Source organism: Rhinolophus ferrumequinum, chromosome 13 (assembly GCF_004115265.2).
Source record: "Rhinolophus ferrumequinum isolate MPI-CBG mRhiFer1 chromosome 13, mRhiFer1_v1.p, whole genome shotgun sequence".
In the NCBI taxonomy this organism is placed as follows: Eukaryota; Metazoa; Chordata; class Mammalia; order Chiroptera; family Rhinolophidae; genus Rhinolophus; species Rhinolophus ferrumequinum.
In genome coordinates, this window is record NC_046296.1 from 62,204,115 (window position 1) to 62,219,698 (window position 15,584).

Consider the following 15,584-nt stretch of genomic DNA (forward strand, 5'->3'; position numbering starts at 1 on the left):
AGGAAACAGGAATGTTTTCTTCTTTTTAGACTTCAATATAAGGGATAGATTTATTTTGGGAATTTTGAGGTTTTTTTTGATAGCCACTGCTGCTTTGTACAGTTACTTTATTCTATAGTCTATAGTAATTTTCCTTTGTTTTATTTTTATATGTGTCTCAGGTATGTTTTTATGTGAAAGAAGTAGACCTACTGTCTTGTAAATTGAGGAAATGAAGTGATTATACAGGTGGAAGTGTGGCCAGTTTGTTTCTGGAGCAATGTACTTAGTGTTCTGTTGCTTTTGATTGGATGGCCATAAAGAATATACGTGGCATGTCTGCTGCTGTCTTTTCTTTAGTGCTCTGTATGTACACAAGTACCACATAATTTGCTCCCAAACTCCAAGGCCCTTGGCCTCTGATTCTCACTCACCCTGTGGCCTGGTTCCCAACACCTGCTCCCCTTCCCCTTCTGGACCCAGTAGCATAAGGCAGCTGCTGTTCAGAGTGCTCAGAGAACAGCATTATCTCCTGGTGGGAACAGAGGCCAGTGACGTCCGTGTGGCCCAGTGTGATGCCTCAGTACAAGATGTGTAACTACTCAGCTGCTCCAGACAGAGGCTGATGTGCCCTCCAGTAGTATTAAGAGGGCACATGGCCAGGTCACAAGGCAGCTAGTTCTCTGGGGATTTCTTGGCAACTCTGTAGAAAACATTTGGGTGTTAGTTTAAAAGGTGAAATGAAGAGTTAGCATGAATGTGATTTTTTGTTTGTTGTTTTACATCAAGTTGCAAAGACATTCTGAGGCTCTTCCAGATAGATATGGTAAGAGGGAGACTTGAACCTCTCTACAGTTTTCTCTACCCCACGTTCTCACTTTGTCTTCCATAGTTCTTCATCTAAACCACTGTAACTGCCTCTTAAACATCACCCTGTCCTCATTTTTGTTACTTTTGTATCTTTCCCCATTCACGTGTCACAGTAGTTTTTCTAAAATGGAGGTCTAATCGTCCTCCCTTCTGTCTACGTCCTTCAGTGATTTCCTGTTCCTCCAGCAAGCCCACACGTCCTCCATGGTCTGGCCTCTGCTTCTCCAACTTCATCTTCCTTTGCTCCATCCGTACAGTGCTACTCATATGCGCTCAAGCCCCCTGTGTGTTCTCAGTTTCCCTGTCCTCACACATGGCGTACTCTTTGTCTGCATTGTTTTTCCCCGTTTCTTTGCTGAGCCACTTGGTTCAGGTCTCACCTCATTTAGATCTGGTTCCTGCCACCTGCCACCATTCTGCAGTGTCCCCAGACTGTTGGATGTTCCCCCATGTGTTTTTGTACTGCCCTCTACTTACCTCAGCTACAGCGCTTACACTGTATTGTTTTCAATTCATATTCTTTTCATCTCGATAACGAGCGATTTGAAGCTAGTGCCTATGTTGTATTTATTGGTTTTCCCAATGCTTCGAGCAGGACTTGGCAGATAAAGGGTAGTAGACAAATGTTCAATGGGTGGATGACTAAAAATTAATGAATGATCCTTCAGTACATATATAAGTATCATTGCATTATGTATGTGTGTGTTTTCATCAAATATTTGTCATGTGACTTTATGCCAGGCAGTGTTCTAGATCCTGGGAAAACAATAGTGAACTAAGTTCATAAAAATCCTTGTCCTTTTAGGTCCTGCATTCTAATGGAGGAGGGGCACCATACACAAAAGCAGTAAATAAAATGCGTACCATGTTAAATGGTGCTGAGAGCTATGGAAACAAAAAGGCAACAAGGGCAACAAGAGTGTCCTACCTGGTTACATAGGCTCAGAAAAGACCTCATTGAGAAGGTGACCTTGGAGTAAAGACAAAAGGATGCGAGTGCACCACGATCATTCAGGACTGAGGGAATAGCAGTAACCAGGACACTGACATGTCGCTATGCCTGTTAGGTGTACTGTGGTGTTAGAGATAGGATTGAAATGTTGCTAGATGCGATTCAAGGCATGGAAGAGTTGCCTGATATCGTCCAGGGGAAGGCGATAGAAGTGGTCTGTGACCAGACTTCACTGTAACCAGGAAAGGTCTCTACTGTCTGCCTTAGAAAGTGTCAGGAAGGGGTGTGACAGCCACATTGAGCTTCGGGGCTGGTTTATGGGAGTTGCCAGTGAACAGTAGAAAGATCAGACCAACCCCCAGAAGTCACTGGCTGTCTTCAAGTGCCTTTCACACGTTCTGCCCCTTGATCTTCGAGCAGCCCCATTGTGCAGATAAGACTCATAGAAATTGGACTCCTTGCTCTGGTAGAAGGTGCCTTCCTGTCACTGAGAACGCATGGTTCCAGGCTTTACTGCTTCTGACTCGGGCCTGCTGCTGCTCCAGCTTTGTTTCAGAAGCCGTGTCACTGTCTTTGGACCTGAGTGGTCTCTGGCATGCAGATCTCCCGGGTCATTCCCAGCAGGGTGTTTTCATGTGCGTCGCTGTGGCTACTGGGTGAAGCCTGAACTGTATGTGACAGGGGTGACCTGCAGGGACCTGGCTGGCCCTTCCTTTCCCCACCGGCCACAGTCCTGACACCACCTCTTTTGAAGTTTGTGTTCTAGCTGCTCAGAATTAAAATTTCTCTGAACGTACCATCCCTTTTCATACCTCTGTGCCTGCGCAGATGTAATTCCACTGCCCGAAATACCTCCTCTCCCTTCCCACTGTCAACAGGTAACTGAGCACAAAAGAGCCTCCTGTGTGCAGCTTTCTGCGCCTCCTCAGCGGGCACTGGCCTCCTCCCCGTCTCTCACTGCTCTTGTGTCGACCCTTTGGATCAGTTCTGTTAGGGTTCTGTGACTGATGGTCTCCTCTCCATGTGAGCTTATTTGAGCGGGATCCCCTCCCTGTCTGAGTCCCCAGGACCTCGCTGGAGTTACTCGGACTTCTTATTGGCATGTGAGTAAGTTCAGGAATCTTTTCAACTGCTGTGCCCAAGGACAGCCTATAGGCTGTAGCTTCTCCCCTTTGCGGCCTCACTCTTGGATTTGAAGGAGTTCCGGATGGGTACGATAGCTGGATGTTGTAAGTACATATGAGTTTTCCACTGACTACCAAATGGTTCATTATTTGGGTCTTTTCAGCATCTTCCTATGCGTCAAACAGCACTGCTGAGTTTGGAATTAAATGTGACAAACTCCTGATGAATCACCATGGAAATTGAAATCAAAGTGGTTTCAATTTGTTGCCTACACATAATAACGCTCAGCGAAGCCTCACTTTCACTCAGTTGTCACTTCAGCTTCTTTCTAGTTTCAGTCTTTTTACATTTTTCTACGCTCCCCCTGCCCCCGCAGTTCTCTGCTGCAGGACTGATTTAGGTAGATGACTAGGTTTGAATAGAAGTACTGATGGCATTTGTGGGGTGTTTCTGATGAAAGGCCAGTGCATCTTGCTGGAAGCACCACCCTGAGCCAGCACAGGCTCTGGAACTCGGCAGCTCCCTGAGGTGCTCTTCGGAGGCCCCTCACCTTCATTTTCCGTTAGTAATATGTAAGGATGGCTGGCAAATGGTCAGTTGGAGAGAATTTTTTCTAGCATTTGTCCTAGTTAACTTCTTTTCATGTTTGAAAAACAATACACATACGGCCAAAAATTCCAATGGTGGAAATGGTATACAGTAAAAAGGCAGTGTTTCCCTTTTGTACCCTTCCAGAAATACTTTATGGATATACGTATTTATATAACAATTTTTTTATACAAATGTGAGTAAGCTGTATATATTGTTCTGTACCTTGAGGTTTTTCACTCATACATTACCTTTATAATTATTGTAAATGCATCTTGAAATGTGATCTTTCTAGCATTCTTCTGAAAAAGTTTCAGAAGATAAAATCAGTTAAAAATGGAAACCCATCCTTTAGTTTTGTATTCTAGAGCAGCAAACTCAGCGGGGGATGAAATTCTAAACTTTATGGGAGACTATTTCAAAATGTGTTTTTTTTAAAGCTACTTAATTGAAAATACTGAGTACAAAATTATCTCAAGCAAATAACAACCCTAGAGGGGAAACATACCACCTGTTTAAAACTTTCCAAACAATATTACCCAGAAATGGAGACTATTAAACCAGAATGGATTTATTACCTCTAAATAGTAAGCAGTGGATCAAGTCATGGAGCATTCTGTTGTCATGAATATTCATGAATATTTCGTTTTTATAGGGACTTGACCATATTCTTTAAAGAAACCATATTTTATTCACTCCCCTAAAGAACTGCATTGCCAAGTTTTGGGAAAGTAATAGAATAATTTAACTTTACACACTTTCATTTATAAATTTTTGATGCCTTTTTATGTTATTAGTATTTGCAGCCTATGATGTTTTGCAATATTGCTTTGAATACTGAATATGGAAACTACCTATAAAGTCCTTCAAAAGCTCCTTAGAGGCTAATAGCTTTTATACCCAGGGATCATGGTATTGAACTTGGGTGGGAAAAAGAGGGAGAGAGATTTGAATGTACTCGACACAAGCAACTTAGTGATTTTAGGTGTGAGGCTGCTAGGCGAGAGGCCTGACTGCTTCCTCCCTGCAGGACGACAGCCCGGGCTGCCTGAAGTGCAGACTGGCGTCTGTGGAACGGGGACGGCAGTGTCCTGGGCACGTCGCTGGGTGGGTATGAGGGTCAAATAAAATTCATGTGAAAGTGCTTCCAAAACTTGACTATTGTACACTTGTGTGGGCGAATGAATGTATGTATGAAATGCAGTGTTGGGGTGAGTAGGGGATACTTTGGAATATTTTGATGGAAATTGTGATAAGCTCAAGGGAAGAATTCTTATTAAAATTTAAATAGAATATTGGAAGTAATCATGAGCAGTAAAGTTCCTTGAGGAAGGGATAGAAAGTAGTAGTGATAATGACAAGAAAATAATTTGCATATAGAGCTACAACTTATACTGTGCTCATCCATTTAGTCTCATTTAATCCTTATGAGGACTCTTTAAAGAAGAAATTGCTTCAGTTTCAATAGTGGAAAACCTGAGGCTCAGGAGGAAAGAACCAGTAACCCAGGTTCTTTGATCCGATTCCCATGTTTTTTCCCCATAACTAATTTTTCTTTTTCTTAGAAGCCTTTATGATTTATCTCTTCTCATTAGTATTATTTTACACAATAAATTGAAGTATTGAAAATCTTCCTGTGCACTTAACAGATACTTGATGACCCATAACCGTGAAGACACTTAGAAACCTATCATCAAGGAATTTATAGAATGCCCCTAATTCACCATTTTATTAGGACAGAATTTTCAAAGGAAGTATTTTTATATCAAGGGGTTGAACAGGAATTGGTGTTCTTGTGCATGATTCTAAAACTTTCTCCGTTATCATTAGAGAGGGGAAAAAGGAAAGACGTAGAAATACAGCTCAAATCAGATATCCAGTGGAACACCTATCTTTGTGTGCCCCCTGTGGTCACTTGTATTGACATGTGAGTATATGTATAAAAGGGATGAGAGAATGTATGTGTAAAAAAGTCACTCTGGGTATAATATAGAATGACAGAATTAAAATCCATCATTGAAAATAGGTCGTTTGTAAAAGGACTATAATTTATATTTGGTGAGAGCTGTGTCTTTACATTTGGTGGATGCTGTGTATACACTACTCTCGTCAAGATCCGTAAGTTTAAGGGCTACTCCTCCCTGCCTACCAGCTATGAAAGTATGGTTCTTGGGAGGCTTCTGCTTGGCAATCATGTCCCCATTCTGCCACTTACCCAGAATGGCCTTAGTCAGCGCCCCTGCATACACATCTGTGAGACAGATGACCCTAGTACACAGCTGTCTCACAGGATTATTAGGACTCAGTGAGATTCAGTTCATATATGTTTAGCACTGAAGACTGGAATAGTAAGTATTTCTTCTTATAATTTTCTTAGAAAAGTGAACAAATTTGCTGTATAAAGAATACGAAATAAAAATTATTCACTGAGAAGCTACACAGTTTCTACTTAGTAAAAGAGAATACAGTTGTTTACACTGTGGAGGGTTTTATTTGACTATAATTGGTTGGTCTGAAATAGTAGTTTTAACAAAGAAGTCTGTTCTGAATATTTAGTGGAGGCATAAAGTAGATGAGATGTAGAACTTCACCAGTTCTACACCTGAAGGGAGTTACAAGGTTTTATTTTATTTTCGTGATTAGATTCTTACACGTTCGTAGAATTTTACCTTAAGAAAGGTGATCATCTGGTGATGTTCCTTTGTTTTACATCGGAAGAAACTGATTCTCAGAAGGGGCAGAAGAAGGGATTTATTGCTCCCAGCATGCTTGGTGTGTGGTCCTCTAATGGTGCTTCTGTCATTTGCTTGTCTGTACATCTTGTCAGTCACTAGTTTTTAATTCCTTGAGGGAAAGCTCTGGACCCAATTTGCTTTTATCTAATAATGGAGAAAATAATGCTTTAAAATACCATTATTTTATTTGTGCGTCACTATAAACCACGAGGAGGGTGCAGTGTGTTTATGGACACTTTTATAGGTGAGGAACCAAGTATGAAGTAATGTGCCCCAAATTGCCTCTCTACTAAGCGAGGGAGCTGGAATATAAACTACTAACTGAAAAACCACAACTGTTGAATGTATCCCCCTTTTACCCCAAACCTAGTTTATGAAATGGCCTCTACTGTGCTGTAGAAAAGACAGGTTCACAAAATACAGATGGGCCCTGCCCTCCAGAAGCTATAATTTAATATTTATAAGGAAAAGCAATGTAAAGTGAATTATGTAATAGAGGTGCAATGGCAGTGTGACTAGTGTATGCCTTTTAGTAAATTCCATAATCCCTTTCATTTTTGGAGCACCTGCTTCAGGCCAGGCCTCGGTTTGTTATGTATTTTATATACGTTCTCTTAGGCGTCTCACAACCATGCAAGGGGTATGAGTCGCACACAGAGATAAGCTGCATGAGAGATAAGCTAGCCTCTCTGTCAAAGTGCATTGGGAACTTTAGGTTAGGGTTTTCGTCTGAAGCCACAGGTCAAAGTATAAGTGAAGAAAAACCTCCTTCATTGTTTTGGTGAACATGGATTTGCCAGTGGTATGTGAAACTGGGGCACAAGTTGCTCCATGAAGGGACAACTGCAGAAGAGCTCTGCTGTCACTCTGAAACCCTGAGTATTGGACATTTGCTCTTGCTCTCTCCCTACTGCGAGGCAGGAAAATGCAAACCAGGTGAGGTGAGAGAACAACAGGCAACCATGGTGCATACCTGGGGTGCACAGCAGGTGGAGGTGGCCTGGCCGGCCCCTGAGCAATACCTGTACACCAGATCACTTCAGAGGTGGGGAGCCCAGGGCGGGTGATTCAGGCTGGTGCCCCAGGGGCTTCAGGCTACCAGTAGAGAGGGCATTAGGTGAACTGTCAGTGGTGGAGGCACTCAGAGCTGAGGCACGGGACCCCCTTTGCCTGTATTCATTGCCAGAAATGCCATCCATATGCAGATGATGCCCAAATCACTCTCTAATTGCAGTAAGATATGCTTTATTCACTCCATCTTGCCATCAGGTCTTAGCCACTTAGGCCTTAGTGCACACTCTGCCCTTTACGGCAGTCCATCTGCCTATTTTACCTGACGGTTTCCCTGCTGATATCTGGGTCGTTAGCCTCCATGTTACCTCTTCCAGGAAGGCTTCCTTGAACTTGCCGAAGCCTCACTCCTCTGTATTAAAAGTGCCGTGTGTGCTGAGTCACACCATTTTATAATTCCTTATTGGCCCTCCTAGGCAGCATTCTTGGAGGAAAGCGTCACATCTTAGTATGTCACCTGGTATGTAATAGGTGCACCAAAAATCCTTGTTGAATGCCTTGAATGATGGTCTTCAGCTTCCTTTGGAGAGTCAGTTTTCAAACCCAGGTCTTTTGACTTGAGTCACGTATCCGTGGTTTTTGAGAGCGGGGCTCTCTGTTTGGGGGGGGAATTACGTATAATAAGGTTGACTCTTTGTCAAACCCACCTGCTGGAATCCGAGACTTCTTTAATTGGTTTTCATTGGTTCTCCCTGATTGCTCCTCAGTAGGATCAACAGAGAGAACGTGAGGCTTGCTCTGATAATACAGACCCGACATTGACAAATTCCTGTGTAGTCGGGTAGCGGCTCACACATTAGAAATACTGCCAGCTTACTGTAATGAGGCATATTGCTGAGAGCCAAAGGTAGGTTCTGGAGTTTTTCCCTAATTTGCTTGTGTTAAAATATATATCCTGCCTTCCCAGAAATTGCACGTGATTGAGTTAATGTTCAAGTTTCAGGCTCCCAGAGTCATTCTCAAATCATGGCTAAGCGGCTGTTGCTTCATTGAAACTCAAACCAACGTTAATGTAAATAAATGTGTCCAGTTAATCACTCATTTTTCTTTCCTGTCAGCTGTTAGATTCTGGGTTTTGTTCTATTTGAATAATTTTACTGTTGTTAGAGAAGCTGCTGAGAATTATATAGTGATATCCCATTGAGCCCCAAATTGAGCAGAGTGAAAATTGGTTGGCTGCTTTCTTATGCAACTGGAAGTATTTATGATTTCAGGGTTTCAAGACTGGGCTTTTACCTAACTCATCCCTGGAGAAAACACTCCTCAGCTGTCGGGGCATTATTAGTGGGGTTATTGAGCTGCAACTCTTACTGAGAACACTTAGCTGCTCCAAAGAAAATGTATCCAGGGGCCGTGGTGATGAAAACTATTTCCAGGGTGAATTATGATCAATGATCAGGTTATTGGGGAACAAATCTAATATCGGTTGATAGCAGTTGAAAAAGCAAGGATATATTCTTTTTTAAGTGGGTGGCGGTTTTTAAGATGGAAGGAGAACAGAGCAGGCATCTGGAGACCTGCTTCTTGACTCAGATCTGTGTCCTGTCTTTGTGGTCTGTGAACTGTACTCTCTCTGCAGTTGATTCCTGGGGGCAGTCGTGACCCTCAAGTGGCAACAGTGTGAATGACCAAACCAGGGCCCAGTAGACATGGTCTTGTACCTATTACTGTTTTTTTTGTTGTTGTTGTTACAGGCTGATCCTAAAGAGCTAATCCGGATGGTCAGCAGGCACGTGACTCGATACGGGTACGAAGCCTGGCCCGAGGACGTTGTTTCCCTGACCAAGCAGTTACAGTACTACAACGAGCGCCTCCTGGACTTCACTCAGGCTCAGGTCCTCCAGGGCCTGGGGAAGGGTGTGCATGTGCAGCGGTTCACGGCAGACGACCAATATAAAAGGGAGACGATCCTCGGTCTGGCTGAGTAAGGAGTACCTTTGTCTCATAAAGGGGTGCATGTAAAATGGAACAGAACAATTGAATTATCAGCACTAGTAATCCCAGTCCTTTGAAGATGTACATTCATTGTTTCTATAAACAGGGCTTTCTCCTGCTTCTTCCCATCATATGATGGTTGCATGTGTCTTCCCCAGTGGATCAGCAGATGCAGACCACATCTTGAGCCTGCAGATTTAAATAAAAGGAATGGAATTATTATTATTATTATTTTTTAAAGTTTCCCATGATTTTGATAGCCTGATACCAAGATCATTACCATGTTAGAGGCAATAGGGTATGATCAGGGGTGAAAAGTGTGAAACTTGCCACAGAAATTTAAGAACAAGATGAAAAATCTCAGTTTTCAAAGTGTATAGCAGTTGAATTTCTTTAGTATGTTAAAATTTAGGTATCGTTGACCTAATACTAGAGGAAGGACCCAGTGGTGTGGGTTCCAGACACCTCCATCTTTCCTGGGTTTCTAGAGAAAGGAGAGCTAACCAGCTCTTGCAGCCTCTTTTGTGAGAGGCCAGTAGCAGTTGCCCTTTTGCCCTTTGTCCCTAACCCCTTTCAAGAGAAGAGCAAGCCCTTGTTTGAGAAGGCAGAACAGATCAAGGCCCAGCGGAAAGGGTTCCTTTCTTCGTATGGAAGGCCCTGGGTTTTAATACGGGTCTCCATTTTTTATTTTCGATACAATGAGTTCAGATCAAATGAGAATTCCTTACATGTCAGAAGGTGGGCAAGTGTGTTCAGTCACAATGGTTATTAAATAGAGGTGTTTGTTGTTAACACTAGAATTTGACGAGTGCTCACCGTGGGCTAGGAACTGTGCTCGGCGCTCTGTAAACGTGGAAACATCTGCTAATCCTCTAAGATAACCCTATGACATAAATGTGATCCCCATTTTATCATTGAAGACTGAAGTTCAGGGATTTTAAGTAGCAGGCCCCAGTTTATATAGGTGGTTAGGATCACAACTGTGATTGGAACCTCGACCAGTCACATATCAGAGCCACCATATGTTCTCCACAACACCATGTGCCTGCCTCTGCCCTGCTGGTCACGTTCCCGAGGAATCATCAGCATGCAATTCACTCTGGGCTTTCAGCCTTTGAAACCAAGGTTCAGTTGTGCCTACATTTAATGGTTATTCCTCTCTCCTAATAAGTTACTTTAAAATAACAAAGATAGCCCTGGTTGTGGTAGTGGTATGTTATTTTTCATCATTATTGTTTAAATCTTTGAGAAAGTGGCAAAGTAGCCTTGGCAATCTGTAATGATATTAGCCTGGGCTTCTTTCTTACCTAAAAGACACTGCAAATTCTTTTTAGAGCAAAGTAGGGAATAGAGAGAGCAAAAAAGATAGTCGGAATAACCTATAGCTAGACTCAATTGGTAAGAGAAATGTGGAATGTTGTTTTCCCTCCTGTCTTCCTGAGAGTTCCTGATTTCATTGTCATTTAATGTCCATTTTGAAAGGGACCAAAGAGATCATTTCATCCAACCCCTCATTTTTTTGGAAGTGGAATCTGAGAACCAGGGAGCATTAAAGGGTAGTTCAAGGTCACAAAGCCAGGAGCTGAATGTGGGCTTAGTGTTTCTAAGTCCAGTGGACTTCTCCTTTGGCCATTTTGTAATCCTTGGTGCCATACGCAGGGTTTCTTAGATGAGGGCTGTTGTGCAAAATAAAAGTTTATAAGATAAGGCATACCTTACGTCATCAATTACATTTTCTAGGGTTTTTGCCCTTTTCTATGTATTTAGCTAACATGTGCTATTTGAAGTATGTCCTAGAGGGCAAATATATGCTTTTGATAAATGTATAATAGCGTCTTCTCCACAATCTGTTGCTTAGAAGAGTACTGTGTTTCCCTGAAAATAAGACCTACCCTGAAAATAAGTCCCAGTTAAGATGTCAGCCAGACAGATGCATTTAGTACGTTGTGACGATGTTCCAGAGGAAGATGACATGACTGTATTTGAATAAATGTAGATTGTTTTACATGAAAAACATAAGACATCCCCTGAAAATAAGCCCTACTGTGTCTTTTGGAGCAAAAATTAATATACGACCCGGTCTTGTTTTCGGGGAAATATGGTATACAGTGGTCTTTGGATGGCTTGTTTAAAATGTCTTGAAGTACCCATCGGTTTTCTGAGTTAGCAGTTCCGATTAGGAGATGGGATTTCAGTGTCTCACATATGAGAATCCGTGTAGGACCTGCTTGGTCCTGTTCTGCAGCTCTATTTTCAGTTGTACATAATGTGACCATTCTTTATATTCTTACTCATTGCATATCCATTTTAATGGCAGGCATTTTCTGTAAGTGTTTTATATCTGCCTTTTCTTGTCTGTATATTTTAGATAATACATTCTCAGCGGTCAGCCAGGGGAACTGAGAAGAGGGTGTAATGTAGGTGGGTTTCTTCCCACTTTATCAGGTGATAGAGACAGCGTACTTAGTGAGCATGAACCGGGTGCCAGGCGGTGTGCCAGACTCCCATGATGGGAAGGGTGAATTGCTTGCTGCCCCTGCTCTCTAGGAATTCTCATTCCATCACGTGGATATAGGTACTCAATACATATTTTAAGAAATAGGTTTTTATTGACCTAATAATCCATGAGTTCACAGACTTAATCCAACCTTTGGCCTCGTTTTTGTAGTCCAGGAGCAAAGGATGATATTTACGTTTTTGAAGGTATGTGGAAAAACAGTAACAGAACAATAAAAGGAAGAATATGCTACAGAGACTGGCAGCAAAGCCTAAAAGATTTACTGCCTGGCCCTTTACAGAAAACACTTGCTAACTCCTGGCGAATCAGACATATAAATGTCCTGGTTTCCTTATGGGGCTAATACAGTCTCAACAGTGTTACTTAGTAATAACAGATACTTCGTTCCTGCTGCTGTGGCTTTGCCCACCATTCTTCCAACCAAGAAATCCATCCTCACAGCTCTACTTCGGGAAATCGAGGTCCTCAAATAGTCTTTCCAAAATGGCCTTAATGTGGGTGCTCTGGTCAGAATTCCTTATACGCCTAGGGACTCTCAAATTGAGTGACGCCATTCCACTGGCCTCCATTGCTTGTAGGGTAACAATCAGATCCCTCAGCAGACCCGAGGACACCCCATTCCCAGTTGTGACACCCCGTTTGCCTCTCCACCTGGAGCCCATGGATCTCTTTCCCTCTTCACCACCTCTGCTTAGTTCACGATTATCCTTCAGTCTTCACGTCACGTTGGTCACTCTTTTGTCTATTCTCACAGTGTTTTCCAATCTTCTCTTTAGCACTCCCACCTTTGGCGTTTAATTACTGGTTCACATTTCACATCCTCCACTAGGCTGTGAGGCCTCAAGAAAAATCTTGTTTGTTTTCACAGCCTAAGTGGCTAACAATACCTGGCATGATGTGAAAAACATAAAAATTTGTGGAGTGATGAACTGTGCTTTCTCAAATATCTACCCATAGGCCAGGAATGCATTTCCTTTGCACCAGTTTTTGACTGTAGGCTCTAGTTTTCAAGACTACATTTTTTTTGACCTCAGCACGTTTTTGACTGGATACTTCTGTGTTGTGGGTGCTGTTCTGTGCCACGTAGCATGTTTGGCAGTGTCCCCGACTTCTGCCCACTACATGCCAATAGCACTCTCCTCCACCTCCTCCTCTGTGCCAATCAGAAATGTCTTCAGACATTGTCACATGTCTCCTGAAGGATGAAGTCACCCTCGGTTGAGAACCACTAGCTGAGACAGACAATTCCTTGGTCAGTTGCAATGCACCGCAGTGACACAGGGGCAGCAGAACTCCTGGAAATGCTTCCCCTGACTGACTGAGACACGGCTTCCTAAGGACCGTGCTGGCTGCACCCCTCGGCTGGAGAGCAATCCTGATGAACCTTTTCTTTGCCGAGTAAGGTAATGTGTTTCTCTTCTCTCCCTTCCCTGGGGCTGATGGACCTTCTCGAAGAACACTGGAGGAAAACGTCTACAACATTGCTCTTTCTCTGGCGCAGCGTTACGGTATCTCCCGTTGGGAAGTCTTTATGACCCATTTGGAGTTCTTGTTCGCCGACAGTGGGTAAGCACACAATTCCTGTGTAAGTTTATGTCCATGTCTTTCTTTTCAGTCTCTTCTAGAAGGATCATGATGTTATAAAGTACAATCTCACTTTTCCTTTTCAACTATAGTAGACCAGTAGCTTTGTACGTTCTCTCTCTATTCATCTCTGATACACCAATATTCTAACAATAGTCTGCTCTATTTTTTTGCTTTTCAGTAATCATAGTCCTGAATTAGATATTAGACTTTAATACTCATTCATTTATTCAGAGGTTTTTAATTGAAAATCTATTTTGTGCTAGGCACTAGATACTAGGGTTACAATAGTTAGCAAAAGCAGGCATCCCAGCTGTTGTAGAACTTTTAGTCTAGTATGGGAGACAGATTGTAACTGACTGACACAAGTAAATGGGAAAGGAAAACTGACAGGTACCACGTCAGAGAGCCCAAGTAAGGGATTTGGCATTCTTAGGGAAGGTTCTTCTGAGGAAATAACTCTTGAGCTGAGAACTAAATATTGATTTGAAATTAACCTACACTACAGGGGGAGAAGGGAGCCATTTGCTAGGAAAATTAAACAGTTAAGTGCAAAAGCTCTGACAGCAAGGAACATGATGCGTCGCAGGGCCCATCAGATGGACAGTGTGGGTGAGGCCCCGAGAGTCAGAGAAGCATAGTGGGAGATGGGCCCTGGAAAAGCCTAGAAGCCAGAATTGCAGCAGGACTGTGCAGGCCCTATCAAGGGCTGTGGGCTTTCCCCTAGGAGTAATAGGAAGCTATTTAAAGGGTTTGGTAAAGGAAAGGTAAATAATCTGATCAGATTATTTAATTGTTTAATGAGGCAGTGTTGAATAGTGTCAAATTGTGCTGAACTGTCAAGAAATGCTTAAAATTTAGCATCTTTAATTTTTATTAATTACTTTGAAATTTTAACATCTACGTTTTAAGTATTCATGAAATTGTTACCTGGGTGATGGTGTTATCTATGATAAATATGCATTGGCTTCATCATTTTTGAGGCACAATAATATGTTCAAATAAATGGTTCTTATGATGTGTACATTGACGTAAAAAATATCTTGGCATTTTATTAAATATCTTTTCCTTTTGTTGAATAAAAAGGTGTTACATAAAAGGGTGTCATAGCTGTACAAACAGGATGCTTCAATAGTCTCTGAATATATTATAAATTATCAAGCAATTAAGTAATGTGCAAGACTGTTCAGGGCACATCATTATACCTGATAGCGCGGTGATTATGCAGCCGCTTAGCAATTACAAGAGCAGGAAATCATTACCTCCCGGTGTCATTCCTTCTGAGTGACAAAACATCTACTATTGATTTAGCCAGTGGTGTTTGGTGCTCCCTGTTCTTTACTTAAAAGATAGTAGGTTGCCTTGCTATTCAATCAAACTTGGTGACACAGGTGTTAGAACTATCAGCCTTGTTACTGTAGTAGAGATTGTCCAACCCTGCCTTGTTGAGTCAATGTTGGAAGTTAATGGGTCAGAGTCATAAGAAAAAGAATGTTGTTTGCCTTAGGGATTTGTTTCAGTATTCTATTAAAAAGTAATTTCCCCCCGAAGTTGATTTCCCTATAATTTGACGTTCTCCTTCCTCTTGGTTGAATTTGGAGCTAGTCCCTGGCTCAGCACATGGACAGACAGGATTGGGTGAGGCAGCGTCATGCAATAGAGCATGAGCTTTCAGCTCAGGATAGCTGGATCAGTTCCTCACCGTGTCTCCCCCAGCCACGTGTCCCTGCCCAGGGTAGTTCTCTCCTCGTTTTCCTTAACTCCAAGGTGCAGTAAAAACCAAATGACTTCATGGGAGAATATCAAACCTGTAGTACCTGACACATGACCTGAGCTTCATTAACTCTTTTGCTGTGACGTTCGGATATGTTGTCCTGTGGCTTGCGCTATCTATTTGATGCCACTTAGTATGCTTTGAGTATTTTTTGCTAAAGTTCAATGTAATGGTAAATTTATTACCATATAACAAAGGTTTAAAATAAAAATAATGTCATTTATGTACAAAGCAGCTCAAAATGTTATTAAATGCATAAAATAGTCAAAATGGCAATTTTTCATTTTTTTGTGGATTTTTGACACATTTTGGGAAAAAAATACTTGAAATCAACGCAGTGAAAGAGTTTTAATAATGGCAGTTATTTTTGGAATTTCACTCCTGTACAAAAGAGAATTCTCATAAACACCCATACTTGAGTCCTTGTTTTCCTTTATTCCCTCACTTTTCCTC

At 42.1% G+C, this 15,584-nt stretch overlaps 1 protein-coding gene across 1 annotated transcript in view; it reads left to right on the plus strand.

Moving 5' to 3' along the window:
• The window catches only part of NBAS (NBAS subunit of NRZ tethering complex), a 272,797-nt gene that overhangs the window by 173,964 nt on the left and 83,249 nt on the right, over nucleotides 1-15,584 (plus strand). The window contains exons 41-42 of the mRNA XM_033124755.1: nucleotides 9,015-9,244; nucleotides 13,229-13,339. Of these exons, the coding sequence (XP_032980646.1) occupies nucleotides 9,015-9,244; nucleotides 13,229-13,339 (341 nt within the window). The remainder of the gene's footprint in view (nucleotides 1-9,014; nucleotides 9,245-13,228; nucleotides 13,340-15,584) is intronic.